This window comes from Podarcis muralis, chromosome 2, assembly GCF_964188315.1.
Source record: "Podarcis muralis chromosome 2, rPodMur119.hap1.1, whole genome shotgun sequence".
Classification (NCBI taxonomy): Eukaryota; Metazoa; Chordata; class Lepidosauria; order Squamata; family Lacertidae; genus Podarcis; species Podarcis muralis.
In genome coordinates, this window is record NC_135656.1 from 71,354,116 (window position 1) to 71,375,437 (window position 21,322).

Sequence of the window (21,322 nt, forward strand, 5' to 3'; positions counted from 1 at the left end):
CCATTTCCCCGCTAGAGAGCGCGAGCGCCAACACATTCCAGCGCCTAACTCGGCACGAGCCGCGCGGGCGACGCCGAAGCCACAGGTCCAGCCCAGGCGCCGAAACGTAGACCGCAGGCTTCTGGGAGTCGTAGTATGTTTGGGCCCCGCCAAGCGTTGCTAGTGCGCGCCTTGATCCGTGGGACTACGCTTCCCAGCAAGCTCCTGTAGGGGGTGGGGTCAAGCCGCGCGGAGCATCATGGGGCTCGTAGTCCAGCCGTAGCGCTGTCACAAAGCTCGCTGGCTCAGCAAGGCGGGCCTGCCAGGACTCCAGCTCCCAGAGGACACGGCGGCGGCGGCACCGGCACCCGCTTGGAGGGAGGAGGAGGAGCGGGAAGAGGGCGAGTGATCTATCCAGAGAAGGAAGATGGTGGAGCAAGCGGCGTGGTTCCCTCGTCAGGCAGCAACCGGCCCCGTCAACCCGCAGCAGCGCAGAGATTCCTCCGGGCCCCGAGTCGCCTCCTGATAACCGCCCAGCCCGGCCATGCCCCGCTCACGCCGGGGCGACGGAGCCCGCCGGGGCGGCCGAGGTGAGCGCGGGGAGTCGGGGGCTGCTTCTCGCCCTCCCTCCGGCCGGGGTTTGGCCGAGAGGTGGGGTGGCGGGCGCGGGAGTCACTCTGCTTAGGAGAAATAGAAATCCGGATCAGGCGCTTGGTCCGCGCGCTTCTGCTTCTTCTGCTTCGCCCGGGGATCACGGACAGCTGTTGCGCCGCGTGTCCGGACGAGGTTGGCGCGCGTTCGCCTGCGGGGCAGATCTCCACCTCCTCCGCCCAGACCATTCTCTCCGCTGTCCATCTCTCTCTTCCGCAGGGCGGAGGGGCCCGGGGGTTGCTGTGGGAACGGGGTACGAGGAGGGCTCAGTAGGCAGCTGCCCAGGCAGCCTTCACGCCTCGACTAGAGAAGCGGGAGCCGCCCGATCGGAGCTTCTCCAATGAAGGCATTTCAAAGGGGGCGGGGGGCTCTCGGCCCCACTGAGGAGTCCGGGTGGTCTCCGGGCTCATTGGGAGCACGGCTGTCCCCAGCCCCTCACCACGTGGCCTTTGAGAGAAGCCGCCCGGCTTTTCTGTTTCCTCGTTCTCCAGTTGCACATCCCGTCCCAAGGCGCCTTTCTCACTTCCTGCTGCCGCGCTTCACTTCAGAGCGGAGTGCCAAAAGGGCTTTAGTCCGACGCGTAAAACCATGGCGGTGTTTCCGAAAGTGACACGTGTATCTCTGTCTCATGTGCATGCATTCCCCTTCGTGCGAGGCGAAGCACATGCATTCAGGCTTCCTGTTTTGCCCTGCTGTGGAAGTGCTTCTGAAACTCCCGAAGTGGCTTTGGCCTTTGCTGCTAGGCTTCACAGAGGCATCTGGTTGTCCACTCTGGGTAGCATGAGATTGTCCTTTATGGGACTTTGCTATGATCCAGCAGGGCTGCCTATAACAGTTGAGCAATGGAAAACAATAAGCCACAAATCAAGCCTTCCAGATAAGAGGATGGTGGAAAGAAACACAGCTTGACAGAAGTAATTGAATGTTCCTATAGCATACATTTCTTCTGAAATGCTTATTCCATATCTTCTGGTTGCCACTTTCTAACCCTGGAGCAGTTCCTGGGTGGATGCATCTGATTAATCCATATGATAAACTGATTGCAGTTTGCTGATTTCTTTGGCCAGTTAGTAAGAAAGAATGCCCTTGCTTAGGATTTGTTGCTTTTATATAGCATAGCTTGGCTACTTGTAAGCAACAGTTCAGGCATGTGGGCTCACCCTTCTCTCCATTTGCATGCTCATCTAGCTTGTCTTACAGTTGGATGCTGAGCTTTTCCTGTTTGTTCAGTGATAGAAGTCAAAGAGTTAGATCACTGCTGTTGCAGTCTTAGTTCTTACTGAGGTCGTAAACCTGTTTTGTGGTCCATACCACTTCAGGTGGGTGAGATCCCATCATTTACCACCACCCCCATCAGGGGTTGCCAGAGTGATGCCTACCTATCTTGGCACCTCTCTCTTATGGATGGGTCATGAGATGGATGAAGCTGCTGTCAGTCAGTGTAAATCAGGCATAGGCAAACTCGGCCCTCCAGATGTTTTGGGACTACAACTCCATCATTTCTTATAACAACCATTTGATGACTATGTTCTTTGAAGTGTTTATTTAAAGCAAATAATAGGCTCAAACTCAGGGTCAAACTCTCCCAAAGCAGCTTCTGGCATAAAAAAATCCAAATGTGTAGTCGATAATCTGTTACTTAGATGCAATAACATTACCAAATTAGTGTTACTGTTGGTCATTCAAATCACAAACATTTCCAGTAAAAATTATGAAATTAGATAAGCAGCTTAAAATTAATTCCTCTGTTTAAGAGAGATAGAGAGAAGGCAGTTTTAAACAAATGGCTCTTAAGGGCCCCCAGTGATGGAACCTTACATTGCTCAACTAGAAAATAATTTTACAGCCATGGGGCGCCACTGAGTAGTTCCTATTTACTGCTACACATGAAACTGGAACAACCTTGAGAAGTGAAGCTCCGCTTTAAGCAATCTAAGCTGTTTGTGTCCAGACATCTTCAAGTTATAAGGTGTAATAGAGCAAATACGGGAGAGTGTGCAATTATAGAAGGTATGCATTATAGTAGCTTTATTATCCTGTGTTTAATTCTTCAAAGTCTGTAGACACCTGGATTGACTGTATCTCACTCTGGTCAACCCCTGTGTAAAATTATAATCCTTGGCTGGAATTACCCGCTGTGTGACTTCTGTGTACCTTCTGATATAGGCCAGGCCAGGCCAGTGTATGGCTCAGTGGGCCAAGCAGCATTGCTAGCCATCTAGGCAAAATTTCTGTTGCGGATGGCACAATAAAGTGAAATTATCTAGCGGAGTCTTTCTGGAGGGTTGGAAACAATTACATTTGTGGAAGGGTGGCTTTGCATTGTGCTTTTTTCTTCTCGCTTTAAAGGCACACTTCTTCTTTAAAAATTGCCTACAATGCGGTGGGGGGGGGGGAACATAGCACTTTGTGACCTTTACAGGTGTACTAAACAAATTTGTTTGCCCCTAAGAACACACAGCTGTAAGTGTCCCAGTCCTTTTATGTTTGCTTTTTGACATCAGCAGCGGGAGAAGCACCTGCTTCTTACCTGTGTGCTGTGGAACTCTCTGGGAATCAGCATCTGTCTTTCAGCTTGACTGTGGTGTCATGTGGAAAGCGTGCAATACTCTCTCGACAGATATAAGCTGATGCTGCTTATGTAACAGTCTGGAAGCATGTGTATCCTGTGTGCTGCCATGCTCAAGTACGGTAGGTCTTTTTAGAATGTTATTGTGGAGGCAGTGCTTGCAGCATGTGTTGTTGTTCTAGAAACCTTTTGGAAATAGAAGCCTTTTTGTACTGTGGCAATCGACAATAGCCTGGCCACAGTTATCCATGCTCGAGTAGCATCTTTGGCTTGGCTACTGCCTTGCATTGTTTGTGGGGTGAAAGAACTCTTGGAAGGCTGATTTGGTTTAAAATACAGCAGATAGGCTGCTGTCTGGCATGGACTACGTGAAACAGATCTCAGGCTTCCTTATGTTTTCAGCCATAATTGAAACTGTTCTTTTCTCCCCTTATTTCTAAGAGGACTTGACTTTTCTGTGGTGGCTGTCTGCCTGTGGGTTGCCCGTCCTAGGTCTGTATGCCCAACACCCAGTGTTGTGTTTTAAGCACCAGGTAAAAACATTTTTATGTACCTAGGTATTTTAGTTCAGAGTGTGGATAGTGCTCTTCATTTCTTTGAATTACAGTATTTAGGTTGGGTGGGCTTTATGGTGAGATGTACTCTATGCTTTCTATTTAAGAGGTCTGTGACAGTATCCTGAAAAGAAAGCCAATTCCCTTACAGAAATGTCCTCATTTAGAAACCACCATTTTGTCTCTTCTTGTATTTTGTCAAGTACGCCTTTTACACTGGAGCTGCCTCCCAAACTCATCTCAGTAAGTTTCCCTCCCACTCTCCAAATGTTGTTGTGACTTTTCCTCACAGGCTTCCTTGCCGGTTCTAATCCCTTTTTTAGCCTCCCTCTCTCTGCCTCTAGAGATGCTGGATTCCCATCAGCTCCATCCTGCACTGCCAGTAGCCAGGAATGATTGGGAGTTGCAGTCCAGCAATACCTGAAGGCCTGCAGTCCCTCATCCCTGCTCTATCTAACTCCCATGTATTGCTTTACAGAAGACATTTGCTATAGGCAAGGGCAAGGCACAGTGGGTGGTAAGCATTTTTACATCCTGTTGATTTCAGTGGGAGAGTTAAGCATATGCTGGATTTGGTTCTGTGAGTCTTAACCTGTTTTATTTGCATAGTCTATCTTTCTCTCCTGAGCTTGTAAGTCTTTGCCACTTAAGAATCCTGGCCTTTTGCTTTCCAATGGGCTGCTCTTGACAGGAGTACACCAGAGGCCTAGTCAAGGCAAAGACCACATGCCCAAGAGTGCGGTGAAAGAAAAGAGTGCTAAAGACATGATCTACACTAGAACCTAACTACATGCCCTGTTATGCATGTGATTAGTAATCACGGGGTTTGTGTTTAAAAATTAAATAATAGAAAGAGGTAGGTACCAGGATCAGCACAAAGCAAAGGAAAATGCAAGCTCTTCTTCCCCAGCCAACAGTCTCTGTGAAATTCCCAACCCCAGTGCAGCAATTAGCATTGGGGAAGCCAAGGCAGCAGTGCTGGTACACTAGAAAAACCCGCAAACCAGTAAGAAGACAATTCCTTTATTAGGACTCACAAAATAGTGAGGTGGCTTTTAAGTGATGCAGAACTCCTCATCAGGCTGGGTGTTAAGCAAAGCAGATGGGGATGGGTGGGAGGGAGGGAGGGAGGGAGAGCTGGCTTGATGTCTGAAGCCACAGCTGCCTTTAATCACACTCCTGAAGGCGGAAGTCCTGTGCTGTAGTAGATTTGAGGCTTAATTGGATTAGGCTGCACTAGGTGGCATGAAGGTGTTGGTGAGGACTGCCCTGACATGCCTTCAGGAGCCACCTCAACCCCCAAATGGTGCAAAGCCACTCTCTCCTTGCAGCTGGGCAGAACTCAATGTACTGTTCTTTTGGCATCTGTGGAGCAAAGCGTTTGTAGCCTCTCTGAATAAACACAACCTCAGCCGGATGAGTATGTTAAAGTTCGCACATGCACCTCTCCCCCTCATGCTAGTTTTGCTGGTAAATTATTGTTTTTGCGAGGAACACCGTGTGAGACGAAAACCTTTGCCCTGTTGTCTGTTTTGGGGCTGGAGTGCCTGCATTCCTTATTGGTAGCTATTGCTTATTGCATTCCTTATTGGCAACTCCTTATTGGAGTTGGCGGTGCAGAATGCTTGCTCCAGCCTCCCTTCCTGGGTGCCACCATGCTGCTCTGTTCATTGTGGGGCCCAGCTGTGTACTCAGCAATCTGCTTTCATCTGGCTGGTGCCACCAGTGCAGCCCTCTCCTTGTATGGGGCTTTGAGCCAGAAGCCTCTTAACCCTTGAGTGGCTGCTCCTTTGATGTCACGCCTGCTCAGCAAGCAAGGCCTGCTGCTTTGGGTGATGATTCAGTAGTGTTTAGCATCCCAGCTATTTTGCAGTATAGCCGGCTCCTAGGGAGCAGGAGTCAAATTCCCTTTCCTCCTCTCTCTCTGCTCTGTTCTGCCATAGCCCTAAAGCAGGGGTCAGCAAACTTTTTCAGCAGGGGGGCGGTCCATTGTCCCTCAGACCTTGTGGGGGGGGGCGGACTATATGTTGCCATGATTATGACCTGCATTTTCGGCAAAAACCCTTATTGGGACCAACCCCAACGTTGCCCAAATGTGACTTTTTTGAGGGGGGGTCCCTCATACACCCACGCTGCTTCCTTTGTGTTTTATGCGTTGACAGTTATTATTTCTCTCATAAGGTGGGGTGGGGGGCTGAGGTAATCGCAACATTCCTGTCAGCCCTGGAGAGTGTTTGCGCATGTGTGGGTGAAGGGAAAAACCGTTGGCTACGCTTAGTCAGGCCGGTGCCACTCAAACAAAAATGTTCTTTTCCCCACGTGAAGGAAGATGAGGAGGTGGCCTTTCCATGGCTCGCACTGTGTAGCTAATAAGTGGCCTCCCCAGCAGAGTGCAGAACTGCTTTGGAGTGCAGGCGCTCCCCGCTTCCTTTGGTGGGGAGCACCGCCGCCACAGACACCGGCGGGCATTGCTCCCGAGGCGCCTCTGAGCCCCTGCTGCCGCAACTGCCCTTCCTGAGGTCAGTCGCCGGCAGCTCCATGGTGGAAATCCGAACTGTGGCTCCTTTTCCCTCTTCCCCACCCCATAAGAAAATATTGCTGCGCGCGACGGACAGAGAAGGGGCTTGTCTCAAGCAGCCACCCACCTCACTTTTGACCCCCAAGCCTGGCTGCATCGCAGAAACCATTGTGCGCGCGTGCTGTGCTGGCTGCCTGGATTCCTGGACCGTCCGCGGGCTGGATCTAGAAGGCGGTTGGGCCTGATCTGGCCCGTGCACCTTAGTTTGCCGACCCATGCCCTAAAGCCTCAGTCCTTGTCCTTTTCTAGCCATGTATTCTTCAGTCTTCGGCATTTCCACGACTCTGCTGTTTTTAATAGGAGATAGCAAACAGATTTGGTCTCTTGTGCAACCCAAAAGCCAGGATGTCCTAACACATTTCATCAGGCACCGCAGTGCTTTTCTACAAACGTGACGTCTGAAACAACGCTGTCGAATTGTTCTGAGCTGTTCGACTGAGCCATTGTCTGCCAGCTGTAACAATAGCCTTGCTTTTCTGTACAGTTCTGCTTTGGGTTTGCTTTCTGTGCTTTAAAAATAAGTAAATTAAAAGCTTGTAGCTCATTTGACACTATCATGGCAGCATCTTCGTTGTTCCATGCTAATCCCCACCAACACATTTGGGCTCCATCCAGCCTAATGGATTTCAGTTTCTGCGAGCATAGCAGGGGAAGGACGGGTGGCCCAGCGTAGCAGCTTGGCTGCCTTCCAAGGCTGCTTCCTCCTTGGCTTCTGCTTGGGGCTAGCTGAGGTGACAGAGCTCTCTCAGGCGGCTCAGCTGCTCCAGGGTGCCCTGCCTAGGATCCTTTGCACCTGTCCGTCAGGGTAAGGCAACTGCTGCGATCTGTGGGCAGACGCGGCCCTTGAAGTCATTCTGCTGCAGCAGGAATGAAATTAACGTGGTTGTTGGTCCAGTCTGGTGTGATTTTGATTAGCTGCTGATACAGTTCAACAGTTGGGAGTGTGAACTTGGACCTGTGAAGCGTCTACTGGAATCCAAGTTTATTCAAGGCCACACTCGGTGGCACTGAGTCGTCATTCCCTTTGCCATGAGTCTGTCAGGAATGTTGAATGACAGTGATGAAGATGGGGGGGTGGACAGGAAGTTTAGAAGCATAATAAAGTAATTTGCACACAAATCATAAATAGCAACAGTGATAGTGTAGACCACCTTTCCCCAATCTGGTGCCCTCTTGAGGTTTTGGACTACAACTCACATCATCCCTAGCCAAGACAGCCTGTGTTCAGAATAATGGGAGTTGTAGTTGGCAACAGCTAGAGAGTACCAGGTTGGAAAATGCTGGTATAGACATTGAATTTTCAGCATGTTTCCTATCCCCCTTGGGACTGAGGTGGTTTGATGGTGGATTTTGGCATATGTAACTATCACCTCAAGCTTCCTACATAGCTATCATTTCTGGTCCCATATAGATTGCTTGTAAGCGTGCGTCAGGTCCAGCTTTTCTCTGTCCTGTATTTCTGTCTGCAAATCTGGAGTCCCCAATTGGTTACCCAATTCCTTCCCCAACTTAAGACTAGACAGAATCATAGAATCCTAGAGTTGGAAGGAACCACAAGGGTCATCGAGTCCAGCCCCCTGCAATGCAGGAATCATTTGCCTAACATGGGGTTCAAACTCACGATCCTGAGATTAAGAGTCTCATGCTCTACCGACTGAGCAATCCCAGCTAATAGCTACCTGAGACTATTCTGTGCCATTTCTTTACCTGCCTACTAATGGTGGGATGGGGGGGGGGAGTTCCTCCTCCGGTTATTGAAGAATTGAGATCCCTGGTTAAACTTGCAGAAGAGATGAGGATTAATTTTATTTGAAAAATACAACAAGGTCATGTCAAACCCTGGCTGAAATGAACCCCGGTATTAACCCCTCTATGCTTCTAAGTCATTTGGATCAATCTGAATTTAATCATGCATTTTATGAAGTTGTGCTCTGTGTGTATTGATTATGGCAGTGCTAGGTTGTTTTGGTTTTGCAATTTTATCATAGCCTATGGGTGAAACAAATAAACTAATAGACTGAAGCTGTGCTATTATGTTTTTGCCTTCACCACAATACTCCATTTTCTTAACCACTTGCTTCACAACTTGGCTACTTCTGTTTATTTCTCTCTGAAAACAATCAATAATAACTATGAATTTACCCAAGCGTCTTTTCCTGGTAGCTTTAAATAGTTCTTGAATGGACCCGACTCAACTTATTTCTTTGGGTGCTGAAAAATCATTTGACAAAATATATTGGCAGTTTTTATTTGTCACTTTGTAAAAATTTGGATTTCCTCAGGAATTTATGAAGTGAATTAGAATTTTATACCTCCCTCCTAAATTGTATGAACAAATGGTTCCTTCAGATCCAGATTTTAACCATATGGGGATTAATGGCTGAATAACAAAAGTGGACTTTGAGTCCTTATGGTGGCTAAGAAACTTATACTTTTTTGCTATCCACCATCTACCTGTATTACACAATGGCTTAGAGACCTTCCTTCCTTGGTTACATATTTGATATAGGCGCCAATCTCATGCAGATACCTATCTGGACATATTGAACACTTATATTAACTAGCATGTCTATTTTAAAATCTATGTACTGATGGCCATTGTATTTGCAATGGGAACATATGGCAATTTGTTAATAGTATATTTTTATTTTCTCTTTTTTCCGTAGTTTGCTTATTTTTTCCTTTCTCTTTTCTGTTCCTTGTTAAAGCTGCAAGCAAATATAATAATTTTTTTAAAACTCTGGTCCCTTAAAGTCAGAAAGGGTTAAAAGCGGGGGCCCCTTCATCCCCTTCCATATGGTTCTGATTATCTCCTGGTCCAGGCCTTGAACATTTATCAGTAGGGTGTGTCGAAGCTGACAGTGCTGACTTTAACCAAAGGCAGTAGCCGGCTAATAGCTATCCAGGGATGTCAAGGGATTGTTGCAATTAGTCTTGCTTTAGGTGAGTGGGAAAACAGGGTTGTCCACCCTTCCTTTCCTGACAGGTGACTGCAGTTTTTCTGCAGCAGAACTGCCCTAGCTTGCTTTACCATTAAGGCTTATGCAGTACAGTCTTGGACAGTATCATTGTTCAGTGGAGCTTGTGAGGTTGAGGTTTCATAGAAGCATCTTGGACTTGTTCTTTACAACAGAAAGAAGCATAGCTGGTTAAAATGAAGGTCCCATTTTGCTTGTTGTTTAGAAGGGAAATGCAGACACAGTTAACAAGTCGGGGTGCATACAGATAATCACTTATTAGGCAACAGCATATCACAGTCTTCATGGAACTACTTGACAGGGCATATGAGCCCATATAAACAAACCATTCTGCAGTTGCTTGTTTGTCTGTACAGTCATACCTCGGAAGTCGAACAGAATCCATTCCAGAAGTCTCTTCGACTTCCAAAATGTTCAGAAACGCAGGCACGCCAGAAACAATAGCGGAAGCTGTGCCAAACGTTTGGCTTAAAAAAAAAAGTTCGGAAACCAGAACACTCACTTCCGGTTTTCGATCGTTCGGGAGCTGGAACATTCGACTCCCAAGGCGTTCGGGAGCCAAGGTTCAACTGTGTTATCCTAGCACATGGTTAGAAAGTTGTTTCTGCAGAAGTGCAAAGTAAAAGAAATGGTTATCTATATGGGTTCCATGGCATTGTCTTGCCAATTATAATAATTATTAATAATAATAATAATAATAATCTGGGCTGCTCACAACAGAATATTAAAAACACGATAAAACATCAGACATTAAAAACTTCCCTAAACAGGGCTGACTTCAGGTGTCTTTTAAAAGTCAGATAGTTGTTTATTGACATCTGATGGGATGGCGTTCTACAGGGCAGGCGCCACTACCGAGAAGGCCCTCTGCCTGGTTCTCTGTAACCTCACTTCTCGCAGTGAGGGAACCGCCAGAAAGCCCTCAGAGCTGGACCTCAGTTTCCAGCTGGGAAAGATTTCTGTCTGAAACCCTGGAGAGCAGCTGCTGATCAGTGCAGACAACACTGAGCTAGATAGGACAATGGTCTGACATGGTATATTGCCGCTTTCTGTGCTCCTGCTTTCCAATATTTCTGATTAGGTGTAGAAGTGTGGGAAATATCTCATCTACTTTGAGTGGGCACTTAGCTTGTTAAGTGGCGGATTTCATACCATGGTAAATTCCTTCTTTGCAAATAGTCACCTGTAACCCCCCTCGGTCACAGGTAGGGAAAAGGAAGGCCCTGTCTCATGTTCCACATTCTTCAGATAGGGTGCATTCTAGGGAAACACAGTGTGCATCCTGTAAGTCATACAGGTGAACGTCTCACTTGTTCTGACCTTTTCTCCTCTCTCCCTCCTAGGAGCTCACCGGATTGCAAAGATGGAGTCTCAGGCCAGTGATGATGATGCAGCCAGTGAAGTGCTGAGTCACTACAGCAGCGCCAGTGAGACGACCAGTGTGACTGAAGAAGTGACAGGTGAGGGTGGGCAGAAGTTAGAGGCGGAAACCCTGGCCTTCTGTGTATTGAGCAAAACTTTAGATTTTGTAAACACTACTTTCAAACCTCAGGAAGCTCCACACAACGTAGTGGTTTTTCTTCCTGGAATGTTTTTTTCACCCTTCAGAATTTAGAGGGATGTGTGCATGTGTGTGATAATTTTTGGGGTGTGGGGAGTCATTGAGAAGGAAGACTTGCTGCTCTACAAAAAAGATTGGGGACAGGAGAATACGTGAGCTTTTTAGCAAAACTTCCACCACATGTTCAGGTTTGTTAGAATCTCCTCCAGGTCATAAGACAGGGAAAGGTGACAAAATTTGGTTATTTTGGGTTGCAAATTACATTAGCAGATAACATCTGCAGACGAATTCACAAGCTTGCAAAAAAAGGGGGGGGGAGAGAAAACCACCTCACACAACAAACTGGTATGTGGAGTGTCTTAGAATCAAAATAAAGAGTTTTAGGATGCTGTAATGGATGTGATATACCCCACCATGTGACCACATAAAAGGCACACTTCCAGAGACATCGCTTTGTATGAAATTTTTTCCACCGAGTTGGTACCCAGAGTGGCTTTCAACAAAGCAATTAAAAGCATGGATGGTTTAAAAAAATGGTTGTGGGTGTGTTGTTGTTGTTTTTTGCTGTTACTAAAACTTCATTAATTACAGTATAATTCCATTTGAGCTGATACAGTTAAATCAGCTGCCAGGACAATTCATAACTCAAGACTGGTCAAAAGCCTGTTGAGCAAGCGTCTCAAACAAAAAACCTGTTGAAATGCTACGATAAAGAATCCACTGGCAGTTCTGCCAGCACTGTTCAGACTTTCAACCCTTGTTCCCCTTTCTTTAGGGGTACAAGATCTTCAGGTTGTGGGTCTGGATGGTCCAATCTTACTTTAACGCTTTCCTCCCCTGCTCTCATTTTTTCTGTTTTTCTGCAGGAGGTGAAGCAGTGGATGAGCAGGCGCAGCAAGAGGAGGTGGAAGATAAACTGAAGGAGTGCATTGACAATGTGATGGACAAGAGGTGTGAGGCTCATCGGCTGTTTTTAAGCTAAATTCAGATGTTGTGCCAAACCATGGCTCTGGAAGCTTATTCCATGCCCCCTGAGGATGCTCAGTCCTCCCTGGATTGTTGTTGTTTTTCCCCCACCCCCTTAAAGTTTTCCCTCCCAAAAGTTACTTTTAATTCTGGAAAGTAGTTCTGATTCCTCCAAGCCTGCTCATACGTACAGAAACATAACACTCATCACTTGGGCTGCCTAAGAGGCGGCGGTCAGAGAACTGTGTTCCCTGTTAGCATATAGACTGCTTCAGTGGCAAGCTGCCAACCAGGATAGGCTGGGTGCAGCTCCATTGAGAAGAACTTGGCAGAAGTGCACACAGTGCTTGGCACTTCTCCTCACTACAACGGTATGAATTACTGCTGCCCTTCTGGCCATGCAGCCTTGATTATGCAGAGTGAACTTCTGAACTGGGGTGGTGGTCTGCACAGTCTGCAGAACATCATTAACTTAGCATGTGTTCTGATCTCTGTCACACCATGGAATTATTAGGAGGTGCACACTGGGATATATCATGTATACTTCTGGTGTATTTCCTGATATGCAGAAGTGGTTGGTTCTGAGCCGCAGAGCTATGTACACACTGCCCTCCCCCAGTCAAAAAAAGGTATGTCTCTTGTGCAGGTCAGAGTGCATACTGTGTACCCGTTAACTTCACACTGAATCAGTAGGAATATTGTAGCAGGTGAAGAATTTGCTGAACTGTTCAGAAAGATGAAGTAAATCTGAGCGAGCTGACTTTATTTGGCACTGAACTTGGATTATTGTGAGGCTCTTGCATGGCTCTTGTTATGACTCCCATCTCTCTTTTTCTGACATCTTTCCAGTGCCAAGACACGGCAGGTTGCTCTAGAGAGCCTGCGGCTGGCCTTCTCCTCCAAGACGCTCTTTGACTTCCTGTTGGAACGCAGGCTCACCGTGACAGACTCCTTAGAGAAGTGCCTGAAGAAAGGTGGGTCTCTGCAACCTTTAGTACAGCACCATTATGTAATACAGACGGACTTGATCCAGCCTAACCAAAGCACTTCCAAGTCCCATTTGGTTTTAGCAGGAGAAATGAGCACCTGCTTTAATTAAATCTCTCCTACCGAAAACAACTGGGCATGAAAGTGGTTTGGGTGGATTGTGTTGGCAGTTTCATACTTTTCTAAATAAGGTAACTTCTGGTCATTTTTATTGTCCTTTTGTAATTTGATACTTCTGTTAAGCATAATGATTGTGAAGTTACCATATTTGATGCATAATAATAATAATAATTTATTATTTATACCCCTCCCATCTGGCTGGACTTCCCCAGCCACTCTGAGCGGCTAATGTAAACATTTCCACATAAGTTTTCATCCATCGTTAACAACCACCTTATAAGATAGGCTAGTGTGATTATCCCCTTGCTACAAGTACGAGCAGAGGGCGACTGCAACTCGCCCCAGGTTTACTGTGAATTTTGAACCAAGGCTTCCTGGCTCTCTCACAAAATGAGGCATGTTAGTGCTGCCCTTCTCCCATCCGTGAAGGACTGGTAGGTTTCTGTGACATCTCCATTGTTATATGGCAAAGGGATAGAGCTTTACATCTCTGTTCATTTTAACAACTTGCGTGCTTCTTGCCTGCCCTCTTGATGTTGCCTTTGAAATACCCTCTGCGTCAGAGATGGTGAGTCTTTGCAACCCTCCCAGATATTGGGCTACAACTCCCATCAGCCTCAGCCAACATGGCCGATGGTCAGGGATGATAGGAGTTGTAGTCAGACAACATCTGGAGGGCCGCAGCATCTTTGTCCCAGTTCTACATCCTGTAGGCAACCTTTTGCCTTTAAAACCGCTTTGGAATATTGTGAGACAGTACTGCGCCAGGGCGGAAAAGATGCCGCTTCTGGTGCTCTGTGCCCCCGCAATTCTAAGTTTCATAACTGTCCCGTGTTCCCTGTTTTCTTGCACATGACTAGTGCTGTTTTGAATATTTTGCATGAGAGGGAAAGGCAGCTTATTCTCTTCCTCCTCTCAGGTAAAGGGGAGGAGCAGTCCCTTGCTGCTACTGTCCTTACACTACTGTGCCTTCAGATGGGCTCGGGGCCCGAGGGGGAGGAGGTGTTCCGCAGCCTGAAGCCCCTCCTCACCACCATCCTCACAGACTCCTCGGCCAGCCCAGTTGCTCGGCAAAGTGTGAGTAGCACTTCTTTTTTTCTGCCTCGGAGGAAATCTTGTGGGAGGGACATGCTACTGGGCACTCTGGGAAATGGTTTCTTAAAATGGCTACTTGGAATGGCTTTGACGTTGCCTTGTCCTGTCTTCCTTTTTCTCTTCCGTCTCCGCCGGTAGTGTGCCACTGCTCTTGGGATGTGCTGCTACATCGCTGCTGCAGACATGGAGGTAACTTACAGTAATGCTTTAACTTGACAGGCGGTAGCCAGTGAAGCAAGAACCTAGATCTCCCTCCCCTCCTGTATGGGGTGGTGTAGTAGTAGCCAGGCAGGGGTCAGCAAACTTTTTCAGCAGGGGACTGGTCCACTGTCCCTCAGATCTTGTGGAGGGCTGGACTATATTTTTTGGGGCGGATGACCGAATTCCTATGCCCCACAAATAACCCAGAAATGCATTTTAAATAAAAGGACACATTCTACTCATGTAAAAACATGCTGATTCCCTGACCGTCCATGGGCCGGATTTAGGCGATTGGGCCGGATCCAGCCCCCGGGCCTTAGTTTGTCTACTCATGACTAGAGTGTCAACACCCTGTCTTTGAATACTGATCCTTGGAGTTTGTCAGGTCTAGATTAGTTGTAAGAGTGCCCGACTCCACCTTGCTCTCAAATTGTTTCAGAGAGTATTTGTTACTTTCTGAAAAGTGGTTAGCCTAGTATTGATCCCCTTAAGTGTTTTAGGGAAGCCATTCATTTTGCATTGAGAAACAGCCCCTTGACTAGAGATTCCTTGCATAACTCAGTCTATTGAGACTCCTCCACAGTCCCTTCTAATTAAATAGCTCCTGGTTTTTCCACCCACAGTTTTTATCCCATGCTGCTTCTCTGGTATACCGCTTAGCTATTGCTTTTGTAGTTACACAGAGGACTGGCTACCTCACTACAGGTAGAGCCAATTCCTTTTGGATCAGCCCAGAGAGGTGGGACTAAGATGAGCTGCTCTCTGCATTAGGACATGATCATAGCTGGACTTACCTATTCAAGTTGAAACTGGTGGTTTAAGGCTTCATTCACCAAAATGGACTCATTCTTCATGTGCAGGAATACTTAACAGATTTACAAGGGGAAAGCACATACTGTAAGTGCTTTGGGGTGTGTGTTTCATTTCTAGAATAAAAGAGAACAAGAAAAAGCACTTTGGGTGTCATAGAACTTTAGGGCTGCAGTTGACCCAACTTTCCTGCATTGGCAAACCTGGCTCCCTCAGAGTTGATTGCCAGCGAAATGTGAACCCAGATTATGTGCCACCCTGAAGCCCCAGGATAGTTCACCCAGAAACTTACACACTCTTCTGGTTTATTGTATCCTTTTTAGTTTCTCTTATTGTTTCTGTGAGAACTGACTGATCACTTCCCACCCCCTTCAGGACTTGGTTTCCTGTCTTGCCTGCCTAGAAGGCATCTTTGGCAGTTCCTGCAGCACGGATGCCAGCTTGGTGCCCTCTCATCACAGTCCTCTGCTCCAGACCTTGCATTGCAATGCACTCCAGTCATGGTCTCTGCTCCTCACCATCTGCCCAAGCACCCAGATCAAGAAGATCCTGGACAAGTGAGTGTTGAGATTGAGTGCAGGGAAAGAGGTGAGGAAGTAGCTTCCCCACACTGTGGGCTTGATGATCAGAATGGGGAAGGGGCTTCCCATGGGCATCTGGTTGGCCACTGTGAGACCAGGATCCTGGACTAGATGGGCCACTTGCCTGATCAAGCAGGGCTGTTCTTACATTCTTACCTTGTACTCTCCTTCTACAGTCACTTACCCAAGTTGCCTCTGATGCTGTCCAGTGATAACGTCAACCTTCGGATTGTGGCAGGGGAAACGATTGCACTGCTCTTTGAACTGGCTCGAGACATGGAGGTAGGATATAGCACTTGCTGATACTTGCATGCACACATGTGAAGTCCTTCTTGTGCCTGTGACCATTCTCTATTGGAGGCAATATTGAAAGCAATAACGCCAGCTTCTGGGGAGCAGAAACGTCTGCTGCCTTCGTATCACAGAGCCCTGTGATTGCCCATTGTAAGAAACAGGTTGCCGAACTAGATAGGCCTTTGGTCTGGTCCAGCAAGGCTCATCTTGGGTTCTTGTGGCCCCTGAGGCCTTGGCCAATAAGCTGGGGGGGCGACTTAAGAAAACCCCTTCTGGATCAGGTCAATGGCCCATCTACTCCAGCCTCCTGTTCCCACAGTAGCCAACCAGATGCATATGGGAAGCCTGCAAGCTGGTTGGAAGACCCAGTGAAGAAAATAATCGTCTTGACAGCAATTCCAAATCTTATCAACTTCCAAGTTTCATTCCCTGTGTGCGCACAAACACACACACTCGCTCTTAGTGTCTTAGGATATGATAATCATTTGAGGCAAACCCTGCAATCTCCTTTGACTTTGTGTTGATAAAAGACTGCCTTAGAAAATTTAATCTTGAGTAAAATGCTGTCCCACTCAAAATTTGTGAATCTATACAAGAAAAGGGTGGGTCAGTCTATTTTTTTGTCCATTTTGCACATATTCATGAGTTGTTTCGTATGGTTTCTGCAGCCATCTTTTTATTGCAAAACACTCCTTTTATCCTAAAATATACATTTTCTAAATGTATGTCAGTACATTGTTGCTTTTTTTTGAACTGAGCATTGAATTGCAAAATTCATAAGTGTGAAATCCTAACGGTAAACTAATTTCCAAACTACACATTAGTCCAGGGAGTCAGGTTGGCTTGCAGTGGAATTCACAGGAATTGAATTCCTCAGATCCCTACATCTGAGGCATAGGATCCCATTCCTTAAGTGGATGTGGACTGATAAAAGACTGATAAAAGTACATGCCTGGACAGCAGGTGCCGGGAGCCCCATTTCAGGCCGCAGAGAGTTTCCTGGAGGAGTTGTGAGATACAGATACAAAAAGTAAAACTAGGGAAAGAGCTGTGGCCTCTCTATCCTTCTGCACCTCTCGCTGCCTGCAAGTTGAAGCTTCTGCCTGACACTGTTCATCTCCTTTTTTTGCCATAGGAGGATTTCTTTTATGAAGACACTGACCTGCTCTGCACAAAACTGAAAGCCCTGGCCACAGACAGCAACAAGTACAGAGCCAAGACCGACCGGCGCAAGCAGCGCTCCATCTTCCGCGATGTGCTGCATTTCATTGAGGTGCCTTGCCTGGCTCATGCCGCCCTTGCCTAGTTTAGAAGAGGGCTCCTCCCTCCACATTGCTTCAACCCTTAGATTTCCCAGAAGAACAAGGGCCTTTATAGAATTGCGCTCCTTTAACTCCAGCTCTGTGATGCACAGGCTGCGACTGTTCTGAGGAAAAATGCACTCCGTGCATGTTTAAGAGCCATTCTCGTCTTTTTTTGCCCCCATAATGTTCCATGTGTTCCAAGCTTATGACCTGGTGTTCAAAATCTGTCTCAGATGAAAGCTCTGGGCTTACCCTCATGTTCCTGGAAAGGGAGGAAGGGAGCCTGTCAGTAGAGGGTTTTCTCTGTGAGCACTTAGGGCAGCTCTGCTGTCCTGCTTTCCAGGGCATACTATCCCTGAAGCCCTCTGTGGTAGGCACTGGGGTAGGGCTGGTGCTTGCATGAAATGCCTGTGAGTGGCTTTCTTCTGCTGTGGGGTAGTGTCCACGAAGCTGCCACTCTTAAGCATTAAGAGAGACAACATGGTGCTGAGCTTTGCTCATGAGATGTGGGGTGGGATGAACTTCCGCTCCCTCTTTCTCTACGGAGTCTCCAGCTGCCTTTTCTTCCCTGCTCCAGAATGGGGAGTTCCATGAGGAGACTATCAAGTTTGGACTGGAGTGTATGTATGTGGACAGCTGGGCAAGAAGGAGAACATACAATGCCTTCAAAGAGGCTCTTGGCTCTGGGGTCAGGCACCACCTTCAGGTAAGGGCAGAAGAGTCCACGTGGGGCTCCTAAGGTTTATTCCTTGCCTTTGTGCTGGTCTACCTGGGCTCCTGCTCTCTCAGCTCCAAGATTTTCCACCTAATGGGTATTGTCATCTTGCCCACAGAACAACGAGCTCCTGCGTGAGATATTTGAGCTGGGCCCCCCGCTAGTGCTGGATGCTGCGGCTATTAAAGCCAGCAAGATATCACGTTTTGAGAAGGTACGTCAGCGGTGCTCCTAGTATTTCTGCTACTGTTAGCTCCCTTGCTTTGCTTTGTTAAGTTTCGGTGTTATTTTCTTCTCTGCAACATCAGCAAACCTGTGTGCAGCTTGCCATAGATAACCCATTTCCTAGTAACAACCTTTAGGTTATGTGACCACTCTGGCCCTCTAGAGAAATGTGCAGTGGCATAGCCAGATTATGGCTGAAGTGCAAGTCTTCAGATGGTGTGGAGGTGACATGTAGAAACCAGTAAATGTGTGTGTTTTAGGCAGGGGGTGAGGGGTGTGTGTGAATGTAATATAATAAAACCAGGTGCTGGGGGGAAAGGAGAGGGGGTTCTTGCCATGCCTGTGAATGTCCCTGAGGCATGGCTAGCAACTTCTGCAGACGCAATGTTGTACTTACATGTCTCTTTTGGTCTGATTTGGCAGAGTTTTTCTGATGTTCCCTCAGCTAATTTCCCCCTCTCTCTCTCTTTCTTTTCTCTTTCTGCATCCCCACCAGCACCTCTACAACTCGGCTGCTTTCAAGGCCCGGACGAAAGCAAGGAGCCGTGTTCGAGATAAGCGAGCCGACGTCCTCTGAGGGAGGCTTGTTTCCTCCCCCTCCTCTTGCTGCTGCTGCTGCCGCCTTCCATACAAGCCAATGCGCTACAGACCTGGAACACTGTGAACCTTGTGGGTGGAGGGAGAGCCTGTGGCAAAGGAGCCCTGTTGCCTTCGCTCTTTACGAAAGCTGGGCTTGTGCCATGCCCCCCTCTGCTCCCCCACCATTGTCTGGGGGCTTTTATATATGTACAGAATAATATTTAAATGTCTCGATTGTTTGAATCGTGGTGGGATAGCAATGGGCAGGTGCCATTTTTATTTTCTTAACCAAAAAAAAAATCTAAGCGAGGTTGGGTAGTGGGGAGGCTTATTTTTCCCTCCCCACTGCTTTTTTAAGCCAGTGATTCTTTTTTTTAAAAAAGCCCCATCTTTCCCCCTGTCTCTGATGCTGAACACATCCTGCAGTTGCCCTTGCAGTATGCGCAGTGAAATCAAGGACTAGATCTTCCCACCCCCTTCCGCAGTGAGAACGTCCAGTGAGGTACCCAGTGCAGGAGGCTGGCTTAGTTGTAAGGCTAAAGACTGCAGTTGTCCAGGATGGAGGTGGCGAAAGTACTGGCTTGAGGTTTGGTGCCTTGGGTTCTTCCCCTCCGGTGTTGAAGATACTTTGCCTTTGGGTTGAATGAAATGTACACTAGAAAGCAGTGTGGTTGTTTATTAAAGGCTGGGCTGACAGCACCATGAAAGGGGCTGTACCTCTTCTCTGCTCATGCAGCTGCTATTTTTCGCAGCCTCTCTCTGACACCCTGCCCATCACTGTCTTTAACTCTGTTCTCTCACGTGATTATAATGCTCAGTTTTGCTCCGCACGTGCATGGCTGCTGCTTCTCTTTTCTTCTTTGATGGCAGAATGAAAAGCCAGCAAAAGCCTCAGGGCAAAGAAAGGGCCCGTCCTCTGGCCGCCCTGGCAAAGCTCCTCCTCATAGTGGGGCATGTTCCCCTGTTGTAGGAGAAGGGTCCTGTGGCTTATTTGGCTGGTGTAAAGTTGGTGTGTGGTGCTTTGCCCTGCTCAGTGGGCCCTCCTGCCTTCAGAAAGCTGAATTCTGTGAGCATATATTGCATAATTTATTTTAAGTCTGCTATGTGGTGGTGAGCTATACAGGGGCCCCGTTACTTTGACAGCTGCAATTCTTGCTATCCCTCATCATTTTGTTCAAGGCATGGTCTACGTGCTTCCTCTTTTGTGCAGCTGTAAAGACTGATATCCAGATTAATATATAATAGGAGTGATCTGGACCAGCTAGTTGTATTATGCTTCCATTGATTTCAGAGCGGCTTAGGTGAAACTAAGTTAGTTTGGATCAGATCCTGTATAAATATATACTATCCTTGTGCTCTCTCATTCATTCACATACAACTACGTATTCTTAGGAGGTTGAATTCTGTGCCTAAAGTTAGTCTGTGTTTCTGCAGTGCTCACTTGCACAGAATCCTAGCCTTGCACTTGAGTACCAGGAAATCAGCAAATGGAGGAATCTGGCAGTATGAAGAACTGCCGCTCACCGTTTTGCTTCCCTCATTTGGCTTCTCTGTAATGTATTTTTGGGGATTTTGTCATCACAAATAGGATAAGGGTGTGTGTGTGGGTGTGTATAAAGCTTCAAACCTTTGCTGTCCAGACTGGAGACATAGCACATCATCGTCACAGAGCAAAGTTAATGGAAAGTACGCTTTTTCTCCTAGTACCTTGCTCTATTGATCTCTGAAACGCATTGCCTCACTTTCATAGTGTTGTCAGCAGAAAATGCCCACGTTGGCCTATTTGGCTTTAAATCGAGAGAAAATATTAAACATAAAGTGGTAGTTAAAAAGCCATATTCCTATCGACATGACCTCATCAGCAGTGGTGTATGGGCATAGAACTTATGTCTGGGGGTTCAAGAGTTGCAAGCTTCATAGATATTTGCAGAATTAATCAGGGGTGTCCTGTTGTGCGTCCTGCAGCTCAGGAGTTGTGCCGTGCCTTTCCTTCCCATACATACTCCGACTCCAGCTGAGTTGTGCAGATCTGTACAATGAATGCGTGCATTATTATTATTTATTAGGTTTGTTAGTCGCTTGTGATCTGAAGGTCTCCAAGCGACTTACAGTACTTACCATGTGATATGTACCCCATATCGCAAGACATATTGAGTAGTTGTTCCCAGAAAGCAATTGCTCAAGAGGATTTGCCCTTGCCTAGTGCCAAACTGAAGGGTTGTCCTAACTCTTGTGTTTGGGCCACCAGGAATTCTGCTGCTGGCTTCCTGCCATTCTTTTTACTCTGGGTTCAGTAGTGAACTTTGGGGCTGGTGCATCAAAGCAGGGAGTCTACATGTCTGCATTGCTATGACTGTAGTTAGAATCAGAGTGTTTTAAAATAAAATCTAGCTTCCTTGAAGAACAGACTGGGACCATACACCCGATTTTTTCCTTCAGAAACGGTCTTGAAAAACGAGTATCAGGAATCCTGTGCACTGTCGAGTGGGGGGGGGGAGGAATTAGGCGCTAATTAAGGAAAGGACAGGCTCATATGTCACATTTACATGTAATTGTTCAACAAAAGCAAGGTATT

The 21,322-nt window shown here is 47.1% G+C and overlaps 1 protein-coding gene across 1 annotated transcript; it reads left to right on the forward strand.

Annotated features, from left to right (window-relative positions):
- The first annotated feature begins 331 nt into the window (after positions 1–331).
- IFRD2 (interferon related developmental regulator 2) lies at positions 332–21,153 on the forward strand. The gene is made up of 12 exons (XM_028718666.2): positions 332–569; positions 10,653–10,769; positions 11,737–11,821; positions 12,686–12,810; positions 13,863–14,020; positions 14,177–14,227; positions 15,425–15,606; positions 15,807–15,912; positions 17,060–17,197; positions 17,806–17,934; positions 18,062–18,157; positions 18,665–21,153. Exons 1-12 carry the CDS (start codon positions 524–526, stop codon positions 18,743–18,745), a joined length of 1,314 nt encoding a protein of 437 aa, XP_028574499.2. The 5' UTR covers positions 332–523; the 3' UTR covers positions 18,746–21,153.
- The last annotated feature ends 169 nt before the right edge of the window (positions 21,154–21,322 follow it).

Bases quoted from the DNA above. Each gene is read 5' to 3' on its own strand.
- IFRD2 (XM_028718666.2), top strand. From the start codon at position 524: ATGCCCCGCTCACGCCGGGGCGACGGAGCCCGCCGGGGCGGCCGAG. The intron at 10,770-11,736 runs GTGAGGGTGGGC...GTTTTTCTGCAG, and splicing joins TGTGACTGAAGAAGTGACAG to GAGGTGAAGCAGTGGATGAG. The intron at 17,198-17,805 runs GTGCCTTGCCTG...TCCCTGCTCCAG, and splicing joins ATGTGCTGCATTTCATTGAG to AATGGGGAGTTCCATGAGGA.